The sequence below is a fragment of the Zalophus californianus genome, chromosome 4 (genome assembly GCF_009762305.2).
Source record: "Zalophus californianus isolate mZalCal1 chromosome 4, mZalCal1.pri.v2, whole genome shotgun sequence".
Lineage (NCBI taxonomy): Eukaryota > Metazoa > Chordata > Mammalia > Carnivora > Otariidae > Zalophus > Zalophus californianus.
Window position 1 is genome coordinate 100,570,263 of NC_045598.1, and position 27,471 is coordinate 100,597,733.

At 41.7% G+C, this 27,471-nt stretch overlaps 1 protein-coding gene across 4 annotated transcripts in view; it reads right to left on the reverse strand.

Annotated features, from left to right (window-relative positions):
* The window catches only part of TBX15 (T-box transcription factor 15), a 179,279-nt gene that overhangs the window by 116,879 nt on the left and 34,929 nt on the right, over positions 1-27,471 (reverse strand). For all 4 annotated transcript variants that reach the window (XM_027607128.2, XM_027606773.2, XM_027607060.1 and 1 more), the window contains exons 2-4: positions 6,273-6,486; positions 2,710-2,811; positions 819-990 (exon numbers count right to left, since the gene is read on the reverse strand). In XM_027607128.2, coding sequence (XP_027462929.1) covers positions 819-990; positions 2,710-2,811; positions 6,273-6,486 — 488 coding nt within the window. The remainder of the gene's footprint in view (positions 1-818; positions 991-2,709; positions 2,812-6,272; positions 6,487-27,471) is intronic.

Sequence of the window (27,471 nt, forward strand, 5' to 3'; positions counted from 1 at the left end):
GTATATGTGCGTTCTCCCTTCCTTCAAAAGACATCATTTCCTTAAAGATAAGAGCCATGGCTTTAGTTCTTCAATCTTCCTATAGCACTCAATCTGGACCCTCGCATTCAGTGAAAGTTCCATGTATGTCTTGCCACTAAGGATAAATTAATAACATCAAGTGCTCTAATTATACCTGGAAAGTCTTAAAACCTAGTCTTCTCTTTATTTCTTTTTAAGATTTTATTTATTTATTTGAGAGAGAGAGAGAGAAACAGCATGAGAGGGGGGAGGGTCAGACGGAGAAGCAGGCTCCCCGCTGAGCCGGGAGCCCGATGCGGGACTCGATCCCAGGACTCCGGGATCATGACCTGAGCCGAAGGCAGTCGCTTAACCAACTGAGCCACCCAGGCGCCCTAGTCTTCTCTTTAAAATGCATGTATTTCTCAACAAATCAGCCCAAACTGTCACTTAATTGTTTCTCTGAGTTTATTGCCCTGTGAGTTATTCCACTGACTTTTGTGATTTCTTTCACCATTTTTAAACTTGTCCTGTGTTTCTGTCTCCAAACTATCCCCTGACTAGACTGTGGGTTCCTGGAACATGAGAACACTTGTCTGATAAACACAATCTGATGCACAGCAGACGTTTGTTAAATGTTAGATTTGTAATAAATGAAATCTCATGGGAAGGAAAAAAGGAACTTGTATGCCTACTTACTTAAAATGACTCCAAATGGCATAGAGCTTCTTATTTCACCTGTTTGAAAAAGCCTAGGGCTAATCAGCTCTAAAGCCAAAAGGGAGGAAGAGGGAGATGGATGGGATTCTTTGACTCACATGTCCTTGATCATCCAACTCATTGTTGGTCAGCTTGAGTTTGTCGAAACTGACCACCTGTCTCATCCAAGTATCTCCAGAAGCTAGAGAATCAGGGTGTATATAAACTCTTGGGGGCACAGGGGAGTCCGCGTTGCCAGCCACCATCCACTTGGAGCTGTGGTACACATATCTGAGGTGGAGAGGGAGAGAGGAGAAATCAGAGACAGACACAGAGAGGGAAGAGAGGCCCAGAAAGCCAGTGGAGACAGGAGCCGGGAGAGACAGAGAGATGAAAAGATGGAAAATAGTAGGGATTAAACAGAGAATACAACAGAGAAAAGGAGTAGGGTACAGAACCAGGGACAATCAGATAGAGATGAAAATGGAGAAAGAGGTGGGTTGGGGGAGGGCAGCAAAGGGTTGTGGTTAATGATCAAAGCTGCAGCCCTCACAAGGAAAACATTCTCACAGTCCTTTTTCTTTCTTTTCCCTCTCCTTGCCTTGCACCCCTGTGTGCACACAGGCGTCCTGAGCCCATGTGTCCAGCTATGGAAAAGGTATTTTACTGCAACCTTTCACCTTTCAAATGCAAACCATATAATCCGTTGGCCACTTGTTCAGGATTTGGTTCCTTATTAAAAACATCTTCCATATTGTCCTATAAAACACAGCCATGTGCAGAGACGCTCTAAGCCTCTTACTTATTAACCATTTCTTTGCTGAGGATCTGAATTTTGAGGCATTTCTCTGAAAATGGAGGGTTTTTGCCTCAGTGCAACCATTCCCAGAAACACCACCAAGTCTTCCCAGTCAGTGTTTTAGTGTTTCTTTGATGAATTCAGTTTTGAATATCATCATCATCCGCTATACTTTCCCACAAAGGCATTGGAAGTGGGATGTTGTTTAGTAGCAAAGGAGGTCAGTTTTCCGCTTTGCCAATTGCCCTGTACTTCTGAAGAGAGTTCTCTATGGATTTGGCACCTCCCTGCTTCTCACTTATAAAGGACCACACAGGACCTGGATGCTAGCAAACAGAAGCACTCAGTCCAAATCACAAGATCCTCTAAAACAGATTGGAAACATCTCCTGTGCTAAGTCCTGCATCCAGATAACTTCTCTCCTGGGCAGCTCTCTCACTCTACCATACCAGTCCTGGTCTTTCCCATTCATTCACCTCTCCCCTCCTACTTCATAGGTTTGGAGCCAAGTTCTCAAACATTTCAAAAATGAGCCATGATTCACTGACCTGATTGACATCTCAAGAGATTGATTAAGCCACAGTTTGTGTCTGGCAAGAACTATGTGTAAGCCATCCAAGAAACAAAGACATCGTGTTGGACTGTAATGACTTTGAAGGAAAGTTACTTAACAAACTCGCTCACAACCCATATTGATAAACAATAATTCTCCTTTACTAAATGTTCTTCTTGAAATCTTACCCAATTCTCCTCTTCTTCCCCTCCATCATCCACAGGATAATCCATCAGACATATGATTGAATACACTGCACTGGTCCACTTCTCCTCCACCTCTCCAAAATAAATCATCTCAACTCATTTAGTATTTCATAAACCAAATCATTCAATATGTTAATCACTTTCAATGTTAACTGAATTAATTTTAAACCTAATATTCATTTGATTTTTGTAACCCTGGCAGACACTATACAGTCCCGCTCTCTCCAGAGACACAGGGAGGATTCCAGACAAAACCATTACTAAGTCTTGATTTCCAACCACGAGTGACTACTTCCTGCATGGTGCTTTCCTACAGGTTATTGGCATATCCTCCATCCTTGTTCCCTATAGTGCATTGTACAGTGCACTGTGAAAATGCTTCATCTAATGATTTAAAGAACTGTCTTGGAATGCTGGTGATCCACAATTCCACACCCCAGAGTCATCATTACCTGTATCTTTTATTGTCCACAGGCACAATGTCCATTGCTATGTAATACTGTTGGTGTGGGTCCAGGCCAGTGATTTTCACTCTCATGGCAGGAAACATCCTCCTATGAAGGGGAACAGGCAGTAAGCTCAACAATCAGAGGGGAAGAAGTAGCAGGAATAAAAGCTTAGTGGGTATCCTCTTATCAAGAACGCTAAACACACCAAAGTCCAATTCCTCTAATTCCCAAATTGGCTGCTTTTTTTACACTTTCGAAATTATTACTATAAAATACGCTGAGGACTCACTGCTGAAATAGCACCATTTCTTAACTTAGATTGACCTATTTGATGACTCATACACTCCAAGAGCTCATACCTACCCTGATTTCTATTATTAATCTTTAATGTGATTAGATAGATAGGCAGATAGATAATGTGTATGTATCCACACATACATTTCCTATCAGACTATAACATTCTTGAAAATACTTATACCTAACATACTTGAATAACTTATGCTTTTATTACTCAAGTAGCTTATCACAGTTGATTGTAGGTGATAATGAAATATTTTTTGATTGACTGAGTCTATTTAAAAGTAATCGCTAAAAAAAGAAGTAAAAAGGAAGAGGCTACCAGTCCCCAAACAAAAGGCCAACAAAGCTGAGGGTTTTTTAATGCATAAAACTGTAGAAAAATTTCTGCAAGTTCTCAGGCTGTCAACATGTGTGTCAGAAGGAGGACCCTGTGGAATATGGAGCAAATACCAAATGAATTCTAGTGGCCTCTGGGCAATACCTTGTTTCTACCACAATGGCTTGTTAAACTTGCCAAAGCAAGCGAGGTCAGGATATGGCACTTTACAATTACTCTCATAATTGAAGAGGAGGAGAGGGAGCAGCCCAGAAGAGTATTGAGTTTCAAGGGTCTAGAATAAAATTCTCCGTTCTTCTTTAACCATAAGAAAGAAGAAAAACATCAAACTCTTTTGTATGTCATTCACTTAGGAGTCAGACATAAAAAATGCTCAGTTCAAGAATTTGGATTGCCTGAATGTGCTCTAGGATACTTGTACACAAAATGCTGCATTAAGCTTAACCATCTGGGGCCAGTTAGTTGAGCTGGGCAGAGCACGGTGCTAATGAGGTCAAGGTCACAGGCTTGATCCACATACAGCCTAATTGGCTTTGCTCCATTTCATGGCCATAGACCATACCCTGACCCCAGACAGCCATCTTGCCTATGTGCCCTAGTTGTTTACATGAGGGGCTTTCTGTTCCAGTCACACACTGCACTGCTCACCAGAAGCAACTCAAAATGCAAATGTCCTGTGGTAGTAGGTCAGTGGCATCAAAATCATATTTGGGAGAAGGCACAAGAGGAACCACAGACCTTTAATAGGAATGATAGCTAATTCTTAAATATTTACAAAGAATAATACACAACCATTTCTTCTTTCCTACTTTATGACTCTTCAGAAGCTTCTATTGGATATATCATTCCGGATTTTCTACCTCTAGCCTCACAAGTTTAATTAGAAAGCCTTGTATTTTGGTCTTATGGTGAGCTAATGAAACCCAGTGGTGGACTTCTCATAACGACTAAATCTAGCATTCACTATAGGTTAGGCACTTTGATCCACACTAATTCTCTCCAAAAACTTGGGAACGTTGATCTATATACATTTACATTTAAACCAGTAACTACCTTCTTAATAACAATGACTTATGATAACCTTGTATTTATAAATGGTTGGAGAGGACCTTGCCAGGGATGGAGAGAAAGTCCTCTCACTTGCTATCTGAGGTAAGAAAATGTGGTTCCTCTCAGCCATCTACAGAGGCTGTGTTACATTGCAAGAGATTAATGTCTTCTCTTTATGACTCCAACAAAAAGGGTTAGATGTTTTTAAATTCAATACCTGTTTTGTCTAGCACACTCATATGACCTTGAGTGGAGAAGCTAGCAGTTTCTTACCTATATCCAAGTTCTAAATGAATGAGATGTGTGACTTTGGAAAAGTTATTTAAACTTATCACCTATAAAACAAAGAAAAGGAACTATATAATCTCTAAAGTGCCCTCCTGCTTTAAACTTCTATGACAGGGGTGCCTGGGCGGCTCAGTCGTTAAGTGTCTGCCTTTGGCACAGGTCATGATCCCAGGGCCCTGGATTGAGCCCCGCATCGGGCTCCCTACTCTGCGGGAAACCTGCTTCTCCCTTTCTCACTCCCCCTGCTTGTGTTCTCTCTCTCACTGTGTCTCTCTCTGTCAAATAAATAAACAAAATCTTTAAAAAAAAACAAATAAATAAATAAAAAATAAAATTCTATGACTACATTTGAATTATCTTACCAAAAGTTGCTTTTTCTTTTTGCCAGTATTTTAGCACAGACTATCAAGTGAAGTCATAACACCCTAGGGAAAAATTAATCTTTCATATTCACAAAGTGAGATGCGTTTGGTTTTAATTTTATGGTTAAATTTAGGCCAATTCTTGTGTCTTCCAAACCCATTAATCCCTACAAGAACCTCTGTCCATGGTGCTGATTCTACAGAGTACATTGGTACATTCAAAGATTGAGGGCTCTGTAGACTACAGTAATTCCGAATCAACAGGATTACAGTTTGGGGAGTGAGAAGAAGTAGATGATGACTAAAATCTGAGCAGGAAAAAGGAACAGAGAGTCATACAAAACTAATGTAACTAAGAAAATGAAAACTGAGATTAAAATTGGAAAGGACACTACAAAGGAAGGAAAAGGAAGTGAAAAGGAAGAAACAGACTTGAGGAATCGGGAGGAGGTGAAGAAAAGTCAGAGCAGAGAAAGCTTTCTTTGTATGTTTTTGAGTTCTTCCAGAATTACTTGAGCAGAGTTACATGGAACAACAGCAAAGGCTGAGGCAATCCAATAAAGAAACAATGAATGATGGATCTTAACCTAAACAAAGGGATATGACTAAAGAACAAACTGTATATGTTTGTACTGGGAATATCTGGGTATATCCAGGTAATTTGTGAAGGCAGAGATGTGGAATTTAAAACACTGCAGAACAAATCATGAAATGAGGTCACAGGAGAGCTGTGAAAAAGGTATTTGGGTGAACTGAATTCACTGAAGTGCAGGGAACGAGGGAATGATATCAGAGATGAAAATGACTGGAATATACAAAACCCACAGTACTGAGTGAAAACCCAAATAAGAAACTGGGTAAAAACTTTTTCCTTGAATTGCTGTTTCTTTCTAAGCCATAACATCTCAAAATGTGGAACAGAAGTCAATTGAAACCCAAGCAACAAAAAAGAGACGGTATTGGAAATAATTCCCCTTCAGAGTTGCTGCTCTTAAGAAGACTTTTAATGATCTTATTCACCACCAAAACTTCGAGAAGGAAGAAGGTTCCAAAGGAGAGATAAAATGAACAAAATTTCAGGTTCATTTTGACTTCATGTTTTTGTGAGCACAGGCTGCTTTGGCATCACCAATGCTATGTACCACAAGTAAGTGAAAAGAAAAATGTAACAGCTCCTACTTTTGTTCTCCATTCTTGGAATCTGGCCATTCAAAGGAACCTGTCCTTACCTGCCTGCTTTGGTGATGATCATCTCAGTTCCAATGTCATGGAACCTCTTCCAGAGGTCAGCACATTGCAGCTCTACCTGAATCTCTTCCATGGAAGACATGGCAGCAGGCACAGGGCCTGCAGCCCCAGGGCCCAGGTCAGCGTGAGTATCAAAGGAGCAGGAAGTCCGCTCAGTGAGCACCTCAGAGTCTGAACCCGTGCTTTGCTCGGAATCTGCAAAATAAACAATCAAGTCTTAGGTGAGAAACTGCTGAACTGCCCCCACCCCTCACTGCCCTAAAAGATGGGAGGCTGGGTGAGGGGTATGGTGGAGTAGGGAGAGCGGTGAACAAAAGGAGACTTAAAGGGGAAGCTCCAGAGCACAGCATTCAGGGTATTTTATTATTTTTTTTTATGGTTTGTTTTTGTGATTTACGACCATCTTTCAGGTTTTGCGTTTCCAACGTGACATCTGGCATTTTAGCAACAGCTGAAGAAAACTGGTCCACAACAGGCAATATTAGGAGTACTAACGTCACCACAGTGAAGGGAAGAAGTCAAACAGGAACAATAAAGTAAATGCTAAATTTTAAAAAATAATAATAATTACAGACCACAGCTCCAAATCTAGACAATTTCACTGGGGGCTGGGTGTTGGGGAGGGTTCAATGCTAATAATAATGTATTCTTTAATGTCCTACTACTCAGCATCATTGCCCATCAGCCAGTAATTTTTAAACAAAGCAATTTTTCCTCTATTTATATATCCTGGTCATCAAAAGTAATGAAAAGTTGTTTGGGATCTTTAGAAGCATTTTGTCATGTATTTGAGTAAATGGCTTTTCCTAAGAGTCCAATCAGACCATTTTGGATGAAAAAAGAAAAAAAAAATGTCTGTTGTAAGGCAAGGATGTAAGCATATGGAAAAAGTTACCCAAGAAGGCGGTTGAAACAAAGGGAATAAATGAGTTCAGAAGACACCTTGATTGGTTTCTGAAGTATGAGCAGAGGGGAGGGGTGATCCAAACAGGAAGGTAGGATTGAGAGCAACCAAATAAAAAGCTGGCGTGCTGTGCCAGATGGTCCTTTCTTCCTGTGTCTTCTGTACTCATGAAGGGGTTTTGGGCGGGGGGGGGGGGGCATGCAGAGTGATAGAGAAGGCTAGAGTCAGATTTACCAGGAAATTTACTGTAATTTTTAAAGTTTTTTACTCTTAGAGGTCCAATGCCAAGAATCTTATCTCCTAAGATTTTCCAAACTCAAATTAGCTGATACAATCTCCTTAGGTCAAATGATACTGCAAGCCAAGCCTGAGAACCTATTTCTGCAACCCTCCCTTGACATCTAGGATTCTGATTGCTTCCCCTGTTAAATAAATACATAGACGAATATGTATTGCTGCCATGCTCACTTAACTGCAGCAGGTTTCTAGGCCTGTGAAAACCCATCCCCCAAGACCTTCCCTTTCCTTCCTTCTAGCCCTGATGTGTTCCTCTCTCAAACCCAGGCAGCACTGCTGGCAAGTCTCCCACAATGCTGCCAGTGCCCACAGGGAGCAAAGTGACATTTCTCTCCTCCCCAGTTCCCTACCCTTCACTTCCAAAGATATTCAGGGTACTGCAGAACTGAACCAAGCTCCGAAATGACAGGAAAGTCTCTGCCCCAAATCTAGTTTATCCACAATCACTAGTCCAGTCACCATCCTCACACACACAAATATATATATCCATATGTATATATGGATATATATATAGGTTTTACATGTCTAAGCATATAATTTTAGACTTGGAGCTCAACAGGGGCTAACTTTGGTCTCCTTCAAGCACAAAAAAGTGGAGCTGCTTATCTAGGATGAGAGCTGATGCTTCTGAGTGACAAATCTCCATCCTGGCCTGATTCTATATGCCTTTCCGCTGCAGAGCCATTATATCACCATCACATACTCTGCCAAACACAGTAATTCTGATTCCCTGAGACATGGATTCCCAAATCCCATTGTTTCTGTGATATGCCAAGAGCTCCTCACATATCACAAGTATTGTGAACTTTTTGAAAACTTCTCAAAGCAAGAGTTTTAAAAAATAGTCTTGTCCTACCTTTGGGAGCAAAGTGGTATGAAATCCGCTTACCATAATGTGCTACAGTTATGAAAAAGTTGGAAACTTTGGATATATGATTTCTCCAATGAGTGTTTAGGAAGAGGGAGGGAAGGGAAAGATATCACCATGCTAAGTGATAACTTTTTAATGGTGGCCAAACTGTGTTGGGATTAGAATGGTGACTATGGCTGGAGAATTAGGAAACCAGAGACTCTACTCTTAACTCACTCACCGTGTCATCTGAAATAAAATGGGAGCTCAAAGTGTGACATTAAATGGACTATTAGTCCATTTAATAACGAATCACTTGGACAGGTCACTTAACTATAATGGACCTACTTCTTTATCATGCATTTAGAAGGATTGAGCTGAAAACTTTTATAATCTCTTCCACCTCTAAGGACTTGAAGAGTGTCGATGCATACTTTCTAATGAAACTTTCAGTGATAACTCAGGCAACCTCAATTAGAAGCATCAAATTAAAACTGCTTGGGCAAGACAAGTTAAGTGAGGAAAAAGACTGGGGGCTCAGATTCACGTTATCATAGAAGTTAAAGAAATCAGCAGGTATTCTGTTTATAGTTTCAATCAAATCAATCAATAAGCACCTGTCAGCATGTGGCCCTATATGAGGTACCATGTAGATAATTTGAAACAGAATCCCAGACCTTGAGAAGTTTCCCAGTTAGTGCTGATTAATTATGTGTTTATTGGGTGCTTACTATGTGCCCAGCACTGTGCTAGATCCTGAGAAATACCTAAGTACAGAGTGAGGCTCCACCTAAAAGTATTTACAATACAAATGGAAGCTGAGCACATTCACAAATAGAGACCAAGACAAATGCTACCACACAGTTTCCCACACCACTACATATTGCCTTGCATGTCTCACAGGAATCCAGCAAAGAGAGGGATCTGAGAGGACTGGAACAGTCCTGGCGAACTCATGCTTACTAGAAAAGAAGGGTACAAGATGTGCAGATATAGGTAGCATTTGCCCATGAAGAGGATTTTCAAACACAGTTATTTGTTTCCCTGGAAGTACTCTGTGCTCCTGGATTCTCAATTCCTCACAAAATAGAGCCCCAGTGACTTCTACATACAGAATGCAGGCACCAGCCCACATTTTCAATAACATAAATTAAGCTACCCTATAATACCCTTAAAATAGGGTTAAGATCAACACCTTAGGTAAAAATAAAGTTGAATCCTTTGTAAAATGTGTTTCTAAATCATATTTAGATAAAATATTTAGGTTAACCAGATCATTTATTTTCAACTATTAATCAGAATGCATAATCCAGTTAACTATGTCATTAATATAAGAAATGCAGAACAGATTATTTCAATCAAATGGGGACATCCATTCAGAAATACAACCAGTCCCTTGAATATCAGAAAACACCTCTGCGTTTTCAAGTTTTTTTCTTTTTTCTCGGCAATTTGTGACTTCCTGCCTTCAAAAAACTAACCATTAGGAACTCATTTGAATGACCTGGAAAGACTTCTTGGCTGTCAGATGTCTCTTGTGGATAGCATTTGAACAAGGGAAGTTTTAGTAAATCAGGAACATAAATGATAAAGTTATATATAACTAAGGAAGTTAAAGAAATCTTTGAGAACTTGCATGGATCCAGTTACAAGTCACTGGAGAACATCGTGTGACTCACACAGTCAAACCAACATATCTATTACCATCCAAAAAAATCCCTAAACAAGAGATTCTAACCATCAGCTCATCGTGTTACTTGTTTTCTATCTCTGACCTATTTCGTGTTGATAAAATGGACACAGTAACACTAAGTTCCCATAGAAAGTTGAGTTTAACTTACAGCAAGTTCAATTCTCAATTTATGCAAAATAAGAGCAATAATAGTTTCTTCTTTTACATCTTACACACTGTTTAATATATCCTTCCATTTGATGAGGTAGAAGCAGCATATTTTTAGGTCCATTACATAGATGAGAAAATTGAGACTAAGAATATTAAAAACAACAACATGGCCTAGGAGGTAGGTCTTCTGTCTCCTGACCCAATGATCAGGTCTCTCCCAAGATCATATCAGGTTCAACCCCGGCCAAAAGAGCCAGCAATCTGTAATAACCCTCAACTATTGTAACCATCCTTACAAATGAAATGGCTTAATATGTTTGATCCTGGCCAAGTCACATAACTATTCTGGCCCTCATTTTCCTTAATCATTTTAGCACAGCATATGCACATTTAATTACAGGTGCTCTAAAGTCCCTTTAAGTCTAATGTTTACTGGATAGATTAGTAGTGCAACTTAAAGACCACCAATTCTAACAACAGCAACTCAACCATGACAAGGTGAGTTGGTTGGCATGCACAGAAAATGCCTAATTTATGTGTATTTTGACTTAACATCAAAACCAGATACTGTTAAAACAGATTTCACAGTCTTCCAGGCAATTTTCATCTCCACTTAACTAATAATTTTGAGGAATAATTAATTACTACAGTGAACACAGAACATTTACGCCTGGGGCTCTGCTCCTCACCATGAGTGGGATGTTGGAGAGTCACTTCATCACAGAGCCTCAGTTTCCATATCTTAACTAGTTCCTTATCATATCTATTACTATTTTCTTATCTTTACTATTAGGGACTGGGGGAAGATATCTTCTCGCTTAGAAAATTGTATTTATAGCTTTATGATAAAATAGAAATTAATGATTCTGTTGATAACAATGCTAGTGACTTTGGACTGTGAGATGAATATAAGCCCACAAGAACTATCCCAACCAAAGGGTTAATGGTAAACATCTATTGAACACCTACTAAGTATCTGATGCTCTGCTAAGACTTTATATATATATAAGTGTTTTATATACAGATAACATTATTTAATAAAACAAATCTAAGAGCTATTATTATTACCTCCATTTTATATATTATTAACACCAAAATCCAGATTACATCAGCTCCACCTCCTGAGGATTGCAGGCACGTGAGACTACATTTAATTCCACTTCTATTTCACCAAACATTTCTGCTTTGTATATATCAGGTTATATAGTAATAGACCAAGACAGATAAAATAGGTTCTTGCTCCGAAGGAGCTCACAATCCAATTTCATGGGAAAGGACACACAAACTATTAAAGAAGACTGGCTATGATAGGTGTTCCAATAGATTTGGGAGCAAGGTATTAAGGAGCTTTGAAAAACAAGCAAGTCAGTGATTTGGGATCAAGAAGACTTCACAAGGTGACATTCTGAGGATGGACTTGAAATATAAGTTCAATATGAGCACACAAAGAATTTATGGGAATGGAATTAAAGGTAGTGGGAATAGCATCAGTAAGGACTTGCCATTTTTAGAGAATTACAAGCACACTGATATGGCCAGAGCTTAAAATACTTAAGGGAAGAGGGGAGGTGAGATAAGACATAAAGGTGGAAAGCCAGGTTCAACTCAAACTCAACTAAATGACTATTTATTTAACATTTACTATGTGCCAGTCACTCTTCTAGATCCTTGAGAAATCGGGGGAAAAAATCTCTGGCCACATGGAGTTTATATTCTAGGAGGAACTTGGGTGTCATAATATGGAATTTACACTTGGTTTTCTTTATACCAAAGGTTTTTTTTTTTTTTTAAGTGGAGGTGATGATAGTTCTGTCTTCCCTTCTAAACTATGAATTCCACAAGCTGAATCTAATGCTCTGTCACATCTTCTATATGAATGATGTACAATAGCCCGGTTTCATTGTGAGAGATGGGTCATAGAAGACTACTATAGTCAGATAAGAGATGCAGAATTTTCTGAGATTAGATGTACAGTGCCACTTCCATAAACCTGGACTTCAGCTATCATATTTTACTCTAAGGCAGAAAACAGTTTAAAACAAAGGCAAAAGACACAACCCAGATGATAATCAAACAATCCTTTTTTTCTACCAGTAACTGGAACATGACTATATTGAGTGGTACTTCCTATCTGATATGAGTGGGGCAGCCACTCCTTGGTCTATTTCTTAAGTCCTGAAGTCTCCAAAACCAAGACTCCCACAGCCATCTAAGGGCTCACATTCACACCAGGACAGGCATCAGAAGCTTATAACCCAGGCAGCACTCTCTGTACCAAGCTCAAGTAAACTCCCATTTCTAGAGGATCTCTGCAGTGGAAATTGGTTCTGGGATGTCAGATTTTATCAGGTAGCTTAGCAAAACCTGGTGATGAAACTTTTCATAGAGTAATTCCAAATATGGCAGAAGCAGAGCATTTGGCACTGACCCGAGTACGGACTGAGCCCAAATTTGATACCCAGTCCAGAGCTTCAAGGGAATGAACTATAACCCAGGTTGGATTAAAGTAAAATTATGATGATAGCAAACACTCAAACAAGCCTGTTAGATGACTTTAGTGATGGAATGAAGTCTCTGAGCTCTTCATGCCCTCCAAGTTCTATTTGGGAAAAAGGGGGGAGGTAACTTGAAGCCTGCAATTCCCATGCCAATAAGGCAATTAAGGAGACCAAAAGCACATATCTCTCAGCTGCCTAAAGCACTCTCCACCTGACAACCAGCATCTCTGTCAGTGATACACAGAACCAGATGCAAGGACCCAAAGTCATCCCTGAGAACTCAGCCTTTTAAAGAGGCTTTGCAAAGAAGTGGCAGCAGTAATCTTTATATATATTTCTTGTTGATCAAACAAAGGCTCAATGTCATGAAAGGTTCAGTCTCTAATGCTCCAGCACATTTTGCAAGTGGAAGCAAAAAGGAAGAGAAGTTATGAGCACTACACTAGATATTCCATATACATTATCTCATGCATTTTTCATAGAAAACCCTATGAAGTAGGGCTGGGGCTTGGTGAGACTGAGAGGCTTCCTCACATTATATAACTAGTCATAGCGGGATTTGAGTCCTCCTGACACTAGAGTTGATGTTCTTTCCACTATACACTCTTTCCCCATTTTCAGAACAAGACCTACAGAGCTGGGTGCTTCCCACAATGAACCTGGAAATGCAGAGCTAACGTTCAGGCAGTTCAGGCAGAAGACAGCTCTGTGGAAACTAAGACATTGTCAGTTCTTTGGGGAGAGGGGAAAATTCAAGCCAAAGTCAGATAGGAATTTTACTTTCTCAGTAGCTGGGCAGTTGTGTTCAGGAATATTTCAGATATCTTCACCAACTTAATATTATTTAATAAGTAAGCACAAGTACAAAAGAAAAAAGAAAAAAGAACACTTTTTGTTGTATTTCACTTCCTGTCCCCAGTCCCCCTTGGGTAAAACATCTAAAGGTGACAGGTCACTGAAGATCACCGTCAATGTCAAGCCACTCTTTCACTCTAGCCTAGACCATAAGCAAAACAACATTAGAAGGTACTCAGAAAATGTTTGGACTTTGAGAAATGTGTAATGACACCATTGAAAGATAAGAAAAGGCAGCTGAGGTAGTTCCTACTTACACAGAATTTGGTTTATTTAGGCTTAACTCAGGTCACAGTTCACGGCCCAAGAGTTTTTGATAGTTTTAAATGGATATCTATATTTGAGGAGAATTCATCTGACAACAATGTATGTGAAAGCATTTATAAACAGTAAAGTATCAAATTAACATACAAGATTACATGCCAATGATAAAGTTAATCAGGAAGACCAAGAAAAAATAAAGACAAATATGGGTCTTGGGTTTCCTAGAACCATCCTAATTTCAAATATTTTATTTCATTCTTCCTACAAAATTAAAATTTTTGAGATTGACTTTTAGTTCAGAAAATATTCCTGATGGAAAGCACAAAAAATGCATAAATAGAATAATAAAAAATTGGTCACAAGCCACATGGCAATATTCGATCTAAATACCTCTTACACCAGAGGTCCTCCAAAAGTTGATCCTAATTGACTGGGTGGTCTTCAAGATTTACCAGTCAATTTTGAGCCAGCAGCTGTCAACACAGGCCCCTCCTTGAGGCTCTTGGCATATTTTCTGGGTGAAATGACACATTAGTTCATCCCCAAGCCAGTGCTTGTTTGCTCTTTGCAACCACAACTACTTCTAACCTCCCACTACCACCCCGGCCACTGTTATAGCACCATCAGTCATCTGCCATAGTGGTCTTTAATTTCCATGAAGTGAGAAGGAGCCCTTCTCCCATAGGCCCTAGAAGAACTTGCCTTATACCTTGTTAGGATATTCTCACTGAGCACCAATAAATAAACAAATTCGTGCTAATACACTAAAGGGGAAGAAGAAACAGCCAATTTTCAAGCAATAAGTATAATTTAACTTCCAGAGACAGTGCCCTTGGAGATGGCTATCTCAAACATGTAAGTAGAATAGACCTTTGAGTACAACCAGGAACATGAAATTCCCTTCAAATTATATGAAAGAGACCACCAGCTACACTAAGTTTAAAACCCAACGTATCGTGCCAAACATAGAGAGCCATCCTGTTTTAGGATTATAAGAGAGCTACATGGCTGGCAACTATGTAACAACCTCCCCAATAATCTAAATCCATCCGTTTGATAAATCACTTATTTATTCAGCAAATAATTACTGATTAACTCACTTAGACCTAGCAATGTGCTAGGGACTATAAGGGGCACAACACTGAATAAGATATGATCTATGCTCTCAGGAACTTACAAAATCACTTAGAAGTCAGCCTAGGTCAATAAATAATCTAATAAAAATAGAATAGTCAAAATCCAACATGGCACATAGCACACTAGGGACTGGAATTTGGAATTCAAAAGACCAAGTTCTAAAGTTCACCTCTTCCTTTCCAACTGTCTAATCTTGAACAAGTCACTTAACCTCTTGAAGCCTTAGTTTTATCATTTGTAAAATGAGGATATCATTAGTACCTACTGTGTGAATCACTAACACAGAATGTATGTATGTTTATGTGAATACCTTATCAACAGTAAAACAGTAAAAGGGACAGATAAACGCTAATTTTCATGTTCTTCTAAGAGAAATATCAACAAAATTCTATGGAAGTTTAGAGATGAGAAGAATCTCTTCCAGCCCAGTGGTCTTTTCTGGGCCTAGTGAAGAGATGTCTGCAATAAAAACGCAGAAATGGGGGAAAGGAGGAGAAGGATCTTCCAGGAAAGGGAAACTTTATGGCAGAGGCATGGCAGTAAAGTCTACCAGACAGGTTTAGAGAACAGCAAGTAATTCAGAACACATCTGCATTAGTCCTCTTATATCCTCAGCACCTGGGACAGTGCCTGGCACCTACTATGCACTCAATAAAATGTTGGTTTTTTGAATAAATGAATGAATGAAATGTTGTCTGTTTAGCAAGACAGGAGAAGAGATGTGACCAGAGCTGGGGAGTATAGACTGAAGCCAGATGAAGAATCTTGAATGCTATTCATCTTCTGATCTTCTTCCAGAGACCAATATACCTCTGGTAATGAGCTATCTTCATTGAATGCCATGTTCCCAGTGAAATCCCAAGAGGGTCACCTCCACATATAACCTAAATTATTTGAATCCCACCCACTTTTCCTTCCATGACCGTGAGCTGTGTTAAGCTGATTGGCAAGGTCTGACCTGAAGTTTTTCACAGGCTCCAAATGAGTTCAGTGAATTCAATCACTTCTGTGAGTAGCGCTCCCAGCCAAGCATCTGGAAAATTCTGATACTAATTCTTTTCCACGGCAGCTCAAGAGGAGAAGGTGCCAGTGGTCATGAGGATAAAAAAGGGGGAAAGAGTAAGGTCTTCAAGCGCTAGAGCTAGTGATGCTGAGGGAGAAGAACGGTGGCACGCAAGCCCTCTCCTTCAGAAATGGAGTGATTCCTGCCCCCTCCACACCCCCATTCAGCTAGGGTCTGTGCTGTCTACAGTAAAGCAGGGTGTTCAGAGATGCATCCAGGAAGGGGATAATAATGCACAGTCCTTCTTTAGAACCACACAGACCCAGAGGTATGACTTTGAGCAAGCAACTTAACCTTTCTAGGCCAATTTCCTCATCTAAAATAGAGATGCCAATAACTCTCAGTAAAGCTCCTGGCACACAGCAGGAGTATATTAAATGTTAGCTCCTTCCATCATGTGGAAAGGGGAGTGACCAAAAGTGTTAGATCTTTTCCCAATCACTTCCCTGTGCATATCTGAGAGAGAGAAAGAAGGTTTGTGTTCTTTCAAATAGAGAAAAGAAGATGTAAAGAAATCCTAATAAAGAAAATGTAAAATGTAGAACAGGAAAAGATCACATGGTGAGAAAATAATTCAGGGCCTGGAGCAGAAATCATCAAAACTGAATGGTGTTAGAAGAAATGGTGGAAAGGCAGAAGGAAGGAAAGCAAAGAAATAGTGAAAATGTCAGCTAAGAAAGCCTCCTTTTTTTTTTTTGCATGCATTGGAAGATTTAATGTAGTTCATATGGCAATACTATGCAAATAGATCTACAGATTCAATACGATTCTATCAAAAATTTTTCTTCTGCATTTTCTAAATTCTGTCAATCCCTTATAGTATATATCCTTTGGTTTTTTATTTAATTTTTATTGTTATGTTAATCACCATACATTACATCATTAGCTTTTGATGTAGTGTTCCATGATTCATTGTTTGTGCATAACACCCAGTGCTCCGCGCAGAATGTGCCCTCTTTAATACCCATCACCAGGCTAACCCATTCCCCCACCCTCCTCCCCTCTAGAACCCTCAGTTTGTTTTTCAGAGTCCATCGTCTCTCATGGTTCGTCCCCCTCTCCGACTTACTCCCCTTCATTCTTCCCCTCCTGCTATTTCTTCTTTTTCCTTTTTCTTAACATATGTTGCATTATTTGTTTCAAAAGTACAGATCTGTGATTCAGCAGTCTTGCACAATTCACAGAGCTCACCATAGCACATACCCTCCCCAATGTCTATCACCCAGCCACCCCATCCCTCCCACCCCCCACCACTCCAGCAACACTCAGTTTGTCTCCTGAGTTTAAGAATTCCTCATATCAGTGAGGTCTTTCTCTGATTGACTTATTTCACTCAGCATAACACCCTCCAGTTCCATCCACGTCGTTGCAAATGGCAAGATCTCATTCCTTTTGATGGCTGCATAATATTCCATTGTGTATATATACCACATCTTCTTTATCCATTCATCTGTTGATGGACATCTTGAGAAAGCCTCCTTTTGTGTGGGCCTGCCTACGTGATGCTCCCCTAGTCGACAATGACTGCCACACTATTGGGAAGGAAAATGACTAGAATCTGAGAGAAGAGACAACAGGGAATACCACTGGGCAAAGATGTATGTATGTTGGACCTTCAGTAAGGAAATGGGGCTGGGGAAGTAAAATCGAACCTTGACTTTGGTCAGCCTTGGCTGGAGAAGCAGTCCAAGGGCAGTGTTCCGTGAAAAAGGGGGACACAGGAAAGAGTCGGGAGGCCACAGCCTGACTCCAAATTGACACACTTGTCAAAGCACTCACCCTCTGGCTCAGCTAAGGAAAATACACACTGAGGAGGCAGGAAAGATCTAGAGCTTAAGGGAGTCTCCCAGGGAGAATGGGGATGAGGTCTGAGAGTTGTTCACTATAACCCTATCGCTGAGACTTAGCCAAGGTGACCTGCCCAGTGCCACCCACCCAGAAGTACCACAGAGAAGCAAAGGACCCGGGTCTTGCTCTGAAGCTTGAATTCATCCACTGTGCCACACTTCCTTCAGAAATCCTAAAGCCAAACGCTTTGATAAGGGAACAGAATCCAGTTTTGGAGTATAGGGCAAGCATTGAGAGTGATTAACCCACACCCTGGGTTAATCATATTCATGGCAGTGTCTTTAAATTTACAATTCACTGACCCCAGCTGGACATGCTTACCGAACTTGGAAGTCCATCCTCACATCCCAAGTCCCCAGAACCCTCCAGGAAAAGCCCCCCGTCCTGTCTTCTCTGGCCTTCTTTCTTCCCTCTATAGCCCTCCCCAGAAGAGATTGAGTTGTCAAAGGATGCTCACCTTAGGGCAGATTTTTGGTGATGGCCAAGAAGAGGGTGCAGCAAGGTAAAGGATTACCTAACACTCCTCTGCATAAAGGCTGACTTGGGAATCCCAAAGTCAACATGTTATTCCTAACTCCATTCCTGCCTCCTTGAGTAATCTTGCCTAGATCACTTAACTCCACTCGTTCCTCCACCAACACCTTGGCTACAGCATGCTTCTGTTTTCCCCCAGGCCTACCTACCTTGGTCAGAATGACTCTTGAAGAGACAGTGTCCTCCAAGTGTGTCAGCAATTCAAACCCTGACAGCTTCTAAAATAGCTGGTGGGCTGTTGCTGGGTGTGTGTTGCTCTCCAAAGGAGTGGAGGTGTCACTGAGGCAGCAGGATTTCCTTGCCAAAGTTGCTCCTACCCTCCTCCCCATAAGGCTCAGCACTGCCTCTCCCTGCCCCAGCCCAGGAAGACTTAGAGCCCAGGGGCTGTGGCATTTAAGCACTGTCAGAGTTCCCACTTCAGTCCCCGTCGTGGTGCCAGTTCGGCATCTGTCATGATGACCCAGCCTGAACTGTATTTAGAAGCTTCAGACATGGCACAGTGTCCTGACCCATCTCAGGGCGACAGGAGATTTCCTGAGCACCTGGGCTTGTGATTCCCTCCAGAGAATGGGGGGTCAAGAGGACTTTGTTTCCTTCTCAGGAGGGTCCCCATCTGCTACAGTCCTCTCTTGAAGACTCAGTCTCCATCAATGCTATCATATCAAGCTATTGTAAAAATCCAGACTTTTTATAAAGCTTATAAGACATGTTAGAGGAAAGAGAGTCATGGGAAAATCTATCAGAAAATGGGTTTAGTGGTCTGTCCATGGACTATTCTTACAAACATAAATTTCCCTAGAATTATATCCTGGGAGTGGACAGAATCTACCAGATACTGCCAGTGAACAGAGAGAGCCTGCCTAGGACTCTTAACTTCTTGGGGGACAGTACGTAATATTTCACTTCATCTTCTTGGCAGACTCTATGCCCATCTTGAAAGTAGCTTACCGGAGTCCAAAAAAAAAAGTGTTATTCCCAGTTACTGGTTAAAAAAACAACAACAAAAAAAAAAAACCTTTTTTATTTACACTTGAATGTAATCACCACCCAGACAGGCAGACTGATAATTGTGTAACACTAATTGGGTGGGCTGTCTGTTTTGAGGGTTACTGCACGTGGAGTGGGTCTAGTCCTCAACTCTTCTAGAGCATAAGAGAAAGAAAGGCTTCTTCCCCACTGATCCTCAACCAGTGTCCCTGACCAGAGTCCCATGGAGATACCCTGTCATTTAAAAGGCATCAGTGTTTGGTCTCTCCCCATTTCTGGGCAAGGACCCAACACTCAGAGAATGTGGTTTTAGGATCATGGCATCTAATCCATTCAAGGATTATTGGCACCCCCCCTATTCTCAGATGGGTGTGTTAATCATCACCTCCCTTTGTTCTGTAATAAATTCAGCCCTGGCTAATTCCGAGCCTCTATGCATCACTGGAGTTTAAAGATGGCGTTTTGACAGGTCAGATATTTACAATCAATAGACCACCAACCAGTCAAAAATCTTAAGTAGTTTTAGGAACATGTGGAAGTAATTTTTTCCCAGAATTCACAAGTCTGAAGGATGAGATCTTATTGATGGCGTGTGGGCTGTTGCATATATTAAAATATTATTTTATATACCATATTCTATGTGTAATCAAAATTGATTTAACAGTGAAGGCTGATTTTCCTTATTATGCCAAATATCACGTGTTATCAGACAGAAATTACAATGGAGTACACACTACACAGCATCTTTAAAAGAACCAATAAAAAGGCAAGATAAAATTATAAGTGAATGTGGGGGCACCTAGCTGGCTCAGTCGGTGGAGCATGTGACTCTTGATCTCAGGGTCGTGAGTTCGAGCCCCACGTTGAGCGAAGAGCTTACTTAAAAATATATATACATATTATAGGCTACGGCATTTCACAGAAATCAGAATATTTTGTGTGACACTGGTTGTATACCGACATTTTAATTATAACCATCTCAATTGCATGCAGTGAATCTTTTTGTAAGGGAAAAACTGTTTCGTAAAATATTAATTTCTAATTTTTTCAATGAAGAGGTTATTAACCTAATGTCAGCGGATGTGCTTTAGGGCTTTATATGACCTAAAGTCATAAGTTAAATTTGTAAGAGCTTGCATTTCTCGGAGAAGAGAATGTATGGTATTTATGGGATTCTCAAAGCAATCCATGACTTTAAAAGGATGAGGACCACTGGTTTGAAAGACTTTCTCCCAGTAGGGAAAATGTCTAATTTCTAAGTTCTTCTGCTGTAATGTAAAGCATTTTCCCTTCACCAGATATTTTCAACAGGAAAAATATTCAAATGACAACACAGAATACTAGTGGTGCATCTTCACAAAAACACATTCTTTGTCTCCCTTATAAAGTCAAAGTGGTTGTGTTTCTCTGCCAATGTTAAACTTCCTCTGTATGGTTCCTTATTTATCACTTATCTGTATTTTAACCACAAATACATGTATGTATAAATGGTTTTTTTTAATCATTTGGAGAGGTAGGGGGAATTAAAAATTATCTTTAAGTGAACGAAAATGGGGCTTTTTCTTCAGCCTTGATGCTTTTACTCATTCATACTCCCTCGCTCTCCTTACCCCTGCCTCTCAGAAAATCCTCAGTTGGCAAAGGAAGCCCAGGCTCACCAGGCCGTTTCTCCTTCTGTGTGCCAAAACCACCGTAAGTTTGCTACTGTGGGACAAACAGTCTGGCCCCCTCACCAGGGACTGGCTCCAGGTTGGTGGTTCCCATACCTCAGAAGAAACCCTCTTCCCAGTCCCCACCCCGCCCCCGCCGTGTCCTCCAGGGCAGTGCCTGTAAGAGGCAGCTCCTCAGGGAAGGCTGGGCACAGCGAGTAGGTGACACTGCCCGCTGCAGGACTGCCAAGGCTTTCCTAAAGGCCACGGCAACCGAGCCTGCCCACGAGAACATTTTGGTGAGCTCAGTTTGTTTGCTACTGAGAACCTCCTTGCCCTCACAGTCTATTTTTACCAGGCTGTGACGTGGAAGACTCCACTGTCACAAAAATGAATGATAAATAGAGTAAACTCTCCATTATCTATCGTTCTGTGGTGAAAGGAACCCTGGATTCAGAACCAGAAGGCAGGAGTTTGAGCCCTGGTTCTGACCTTGATATGACCTCGAGGAAGCCATTGCATCCCGCTGAGTGTCAGCTGAGGCATCTGTAGAGAGTGGATAAGGAATCCCACGGCTTACCCCACTCGATGAGTCCTCAGCAGGGTGAAATCATGCCAATGAAAGCACTTTACCAACTACAATATGCCTTCAAAATATAAGTCTTCAGCACTACATTTCATCATTTAACCCGCAGAGATTTCTCCCTGTGCTCAGAACACCGTGCTAAACTCGCCCTGTTGGGTCCATGCCCATTAAAGACAGGAAACTGAGGCTCAGAAGCAAAGTGGTGACATGAGGTCTGCTGGCTGGGAGCCTGCACTCTCTCCTCTCACTCCCCCACGTTGTGCACTTGACTTACTCTTGCTGAGCAACTACTGCCTCGCTTTAAAATCCCTAGTTCCTTGAGGCAAAGATCTAGACAAAATGCCCTCCTGAGCATCTCATCCCATGACCTATGGTTCTGCTAGATCTGAGCAAGGTCTCAGGGTACCTAATTGTGGGGTGGGGACTAGTGCCCAGGTCTGCTGACCAATGGATCCCACCATATCATTGCCGCCACAGCCCCCGAGCTACAACACCTGACCATCGCCCCCATGATGACCCTGCGGCATGACAAGATCCTGAACTATCAGGATTAGGGGCTCTCCCATGCTATGTGTACCTTTTATTATATTCTGATTCTCTGTTAACCAAAGTGGGTAGTGTCTCTTCACTGGTCAAGAAAAATTGCCCATCCCCTAATGGGGGCAGGCAGGTAGTTGTCTTTAAATGATCAGATTACATTACATACTCCAGGAGATCTGTTCCATCACAAACCCCTTCATATGGAGATCCCTAGGCTGTAGGACAGTTATTATAGCCAAATTGCTTTGTCATTGTCAGTGACAGGAGGCTTTGTTCATTCCAATGGCAAAATGTTTTGTGGATAGGCCCATGGGATTCGCAGACCTGCAGCAGAACTGGCCTTCTGCTCCCTTAGTGTGAAATGAAAGCCAGTCCCAGTGAAACTGCAAGTTTTCCATAAAGTCACTCAGATTCTCCAGGGTCTAACATTCCTGCCTCTCTTCTCTCTGGACTTCAGTGTAGCTCTTCTCTTAAAGTATGCCTCACTTCTTTGCCCCACTGACTCACTATTGTGGCAGGATTCAACAATGCTTACAAACTCTGCAAGGAAATGTGTAATGAAAGAGGCTGCTGTTGATTCTCATTCCTCAAAAGAACTTTCCAGAGCATGCTGCTTGTTGCCAGAGAGGAAGTGACATCTCTTCCCTCCAGAAAGATCCTCCTATGATTCAAGTTGGGATTACGCATCTGGATTCAGTTCTCACAAAACTATTTATCTGTGGAGATGGATGTTCTGCTAACTCAGTCTTTAGAAGAAAGAATGTGACATGTTTCTTGTCATGCTCTTAAACTAAACTACCTGTGAAAGACTTCCTTCTCATCATTATTTATAATTTAATTACAAACCCTTGTGGTCCATGAAAAATACATCCCCTTAAGCGAGGAGGGAAAATGAGTTTTAACACATATGTCAACTCTGGTCGTTTGATGGTGGCAGTCAGGAGCACAAAATTGAGGCATATGAGGCCCAATCCAAGCTCAAAGGGAAGAGCACCAGATTGATGAGTGATGTCTGCCAAGGGCACAGAAGTAGGGGATAGCAGCCTATGTGTGACATATTCACTATTATATTCGTTCCAAGGCTTCTCCTAAAATGCTATCATGCACGCATCAGCACACTGTCCCTCTTACCTGCTTTATGGGAATAAAGGCGAACATGCTATTGTTCATATTTTGTGCCATTATTTCCAAGTGGACCAGGTTTTCTGAAGGCAGCAGATAGGCCACTAATCTCTCTCCTCTAGCAATAAGGTCCTCATGTTAGCAAACTTCCTCTGCTCTGACACAGTTGTGGTTTTAATGGAGAACTAATGTCTTCATCAGTATCTGTGCTATTTCACACTTCATTTCCTTCCCCAGCTCTTGGATGAAAACCATCCGGTCCTGGTGATTTACTTTGTGGGAGTTTCTTTCAAGTTAGTTTCCTTCTCTAGGGATGCCATGCAAGCATTTTTCAGGGCTCCAGCTGGGGAGCACCCAGCCTTGAAACATCAGTGTGTGATCAAGTCATTCAAGAAAGCCAAAAGGCCTTGGCAGGCACCTAGCAGCAAGGTCCTTGGCCTCGGCCTTTGAGGCTGAAGGCAACAGAAAAAGCTGCTACTTTTTCTGCCCCTCAGGCAGTACTGGTTCAATGGGGAAAGGTGGTCTAGATTGCCAGGACCCCAAGCACTAGGAGCACATAGAAGGAACACACAGATGCTTTGAAACTAACAACCTCAAGGCAAAAATGATCTTATTCTTTTCTATGCCCTATGGTTGTAGCAAACCCCCAGCCCAGATTCTCTAAGACAGTCCTAATTTCGAATATTCCATTCTGTGGCTCTTGAAATACATTTCCATTTAAAGTATACAGATAGGAGATAACATCCTAATATCTGGCTTGAAAAACCATCCTTTAGCATAACTACACAATAAAATACTTAACTTTTAATTTGGCACATTCTGGCCAAATGGCACAACTGGCAGGAAGTCGGTAAGGAGGGTAAAGGAAAAAGTGGCACAACGTCAAAAAAAAACTTTAAAGGACTGCTCTCCCAGGACAGAAACAGAAAGTACCTACCCCTCGGCTGTAACAGTCATGCAGCCTTGGGGGCTGGGCATACGTGGCTGGTTGAAGGACAGATTACTCTGCAGCTTCTTCAGGCAAGACCATGCCTGACTTGTTCTCCACTGGGAGGCGACAAAAAAGGATTGAGGGTAAAGGACCCAAGACGAAGCTGCCCGATGCAGAGCCAAGACACACTAGCATGCAGAGAACTTCCTGCTGCATGCATCCTGGGGGCAGAAGCCCACATGATGTGGTCTCGTTTTTGGCCTTAAACAGAATTTAAGGAGGCCAGAGCCGTGTTGGACCATTGAAGAATCTGCTAATTGCTGCAGAAGATACATAAGCACCTTCCCTCAGAGCAAACTCCACATATAGCGCCAGGCCTGAGGCCTTCCCAGAGAAGCCTGTTCAAGTGGCACGGGCCTGAGCCACACAGCCTCTGCTGTGGTTTTGCTGCTACTGTTTTGTTGTTTAAAAGAATATCTGATAATCATATCTTGATAACTACGAGCCTGCCCTTCACCCTCCGACAGGTAAGCTTTAATCAGAATACCACACGGAGTTCAAACACTATTTATTACCAAGAAGAGTAAGAAAGGACAGCTTCAATTTCTCAACACTTGCTGGTATGAAAGCACGGTGTATTCCATATCTCTCACTGGAGGACCAGGTGGGTCATTCTCAACATCAGCATGTGTGACCTTGGGCCTTTGCCAAATGAGGCAGTCAAAACAGGAAAGCCCAGCATGTCACAGGGGCACTCTGAATGACTGCGAGCATTTATACCACCCAAAAAAGTAGCACCCGTGAGCAATGTTCATACTATAGCAAATGTAAGTTTTTAAGAACAGATAAAATCATTGCACCGTTCAGATGTCATCTAGCTATATACAATAAGAATGGAATATTCCAGAAAACAATGACTAGAAAAAAAACCTACATCCCTAATGTCATAAAACACCTAGCTTGGAATAAATTTCCTTGACAGTGGAGAAATGAATCTCCTCACCCAAAGGCTAGAAATGTCCAAATTCCAGCTGTCAGAGGATAACAAAATCATGAGGAGGGAGTTTATGTCTCCACTGTAGCAGACACTGTCCCCGCTTGACTTGGTATTCTAAGTTCTTCATAGACCCCTACATTGACTTTAGTGGAGTCCCACACACTGCTCACATGCAGTCCCCCAGAATAAGAATCAGGGAGGTCTCTCTGCTAAGAAATAGGAGTAACCTGGGCCACTCCTCCTTCTCCCAGCTGGAGAAAGGCCACTGGAGGGGTTTTGAGTAACAAGAATACCAGACATTGGCTCCAAGCCTGGGGCAGGAGATCTGTGGAATCCCAGGCCCTGGTCTTCCCCCTTTGGCTGGCAGGGTCTCCAAATGGCTCTTGAGCTCTCCTTGGCAGTCATTAAAGTTCACCTGCTGCAACCACAGGTGCCATTCTCTGCTCCGCCTCATGGCCTTGGTTGCAACACCCCACTGTTCCTGATCCCAGGGGGGGAGCCTGAAGGTCACCATTGGCCTGGGCCAAAACTGCTTCCTGCTCCCATCCCTGCCAATTTGCACCACACACTCCAAAGGTCACCAGCTTGATGTCAATGCTTCCTATCCCTACATGGGCCTTGCTGCTTCTCCAGACCTACAGCCCCTACTGGGGCCATCTCTGCTGCACATGGGAGAGGAGCCCATCCCCAGAAGTGTCAGATATCTGAATGGGACCCTCGAGCCGTGCCTTCAGCTCCAGGGAATGTAGGGCCGCGGTGGCAGATGATGTAAGTGTACTACAAGGAGCACAGTTTCTCTGTGCTTAAAACCAGCCAGGTCTTCAGGCTGAAACCAAGACTCTCACGTCTCAGATGGACCCTTACAGAGAGGCAACCTTGTTCGGCACTCTCTTTTTATAAGCCTTGTTACAATCCTGGAGCCAACCAGCAGTGCCAGCTGTTGAACCCCTCTGTCTCCCTGGCAGCCCTGAACATAGCCCTGAACACAGCCCTGAACACCTACAAATGTCCAGACTGGGTGCCCACATGAAGTATGGCTGAACTTCCCAGCTGGGCTAGCCATAAGAGGCTCCATAGACAGAATCATAGTTACTGTTTGGCTCTGGGAAGGCTGACAAAGACTTTTTTCTTGCCCAAGAACCTGCTCTAGAGCCCACAAAAAACAGAAATCAAGAATTTTCTTTACCTGAAATTCTTTGTCTCAGAACACCAAGCACAGGACACCACCAGCAAAAGGCTCTTAGCAATTTAAGGAATGGTACATCCCCCAGCTATTTAGATCCACCCTCAGTTCAAGCATCTTATAGCAGTAGAGAAACAGAGAAAGCAGCCCCAAAAGGAGGTTGGAAGAAAAGGAGGCATTTCATTTTTTTTTTTAAGTATATAGACCCAGTCCTGACATTTTTCCACATTGCCAGCGACTGGTTTCCAGCTTGTTCTCTCTAAGACTGAGAGTTGAAGATTTGATTTTGTGACAAAATTCATCAAGGCCACTGCTTCTAATTATAAAACACATTTTAAAATGCAGTTTCATTATTTCCTAGTTCACACAATAAGACTTCAGATGGGAACAGAAGATGCATGAGAAAAGCCGTGTGCCCATAATATGTATGATGTTACACATATGGGAATTGTCTGAAACCCATGTCTTCCTAACTCAGCACTAATATTTTACATACAAGGCTGTTTCAAGTTGTTCTTTCTTTTTTTCTTTCCAGTTTATTGGCCTTCATGCTCAAGTAAGTCAACAATTGCCTCCATGAAATATTTTCCAATAAAAATTGGTGAATATTTTCTTGCCCCCTACAAAGGAAGACATTATTTTAGCAAATTTGAATTCATTCTAAGCAAACACTCTAAAATTAAAAAGGCCAAGAAGTGGTCTGTATTTGGACTGGGAGTGGCCCTAACATAAACACAGTAGGCTCTCTTTAATGGCTTTGCCCACCTTTCCAAGTCTCATAACCGGGAAGCCCAAACAAAGCCCAATGTCCTATCCCTCAAGAGTTGTCACATGACAGCCAGGCAATGACTGGGGGGAATACTAATCTTCATGTGGACACTTGGAAAAGCCTCAGTCTGATCAGCTACTTTCTAGCAGACTGTCAAAGCCTTCTTTTTCTCCAACCTGCAATCAAATCAAACTGTAATTTGAAGACTAATGTCACAAATGGACAAAGTCAGATGAACCTTTGGGGACCAAGACGTTCCCCTACTTGGCTTGCCAAAGCCAGGATCAAAGGAAGCTTGGAGTGGGTGCAAACCACAGCCCTGG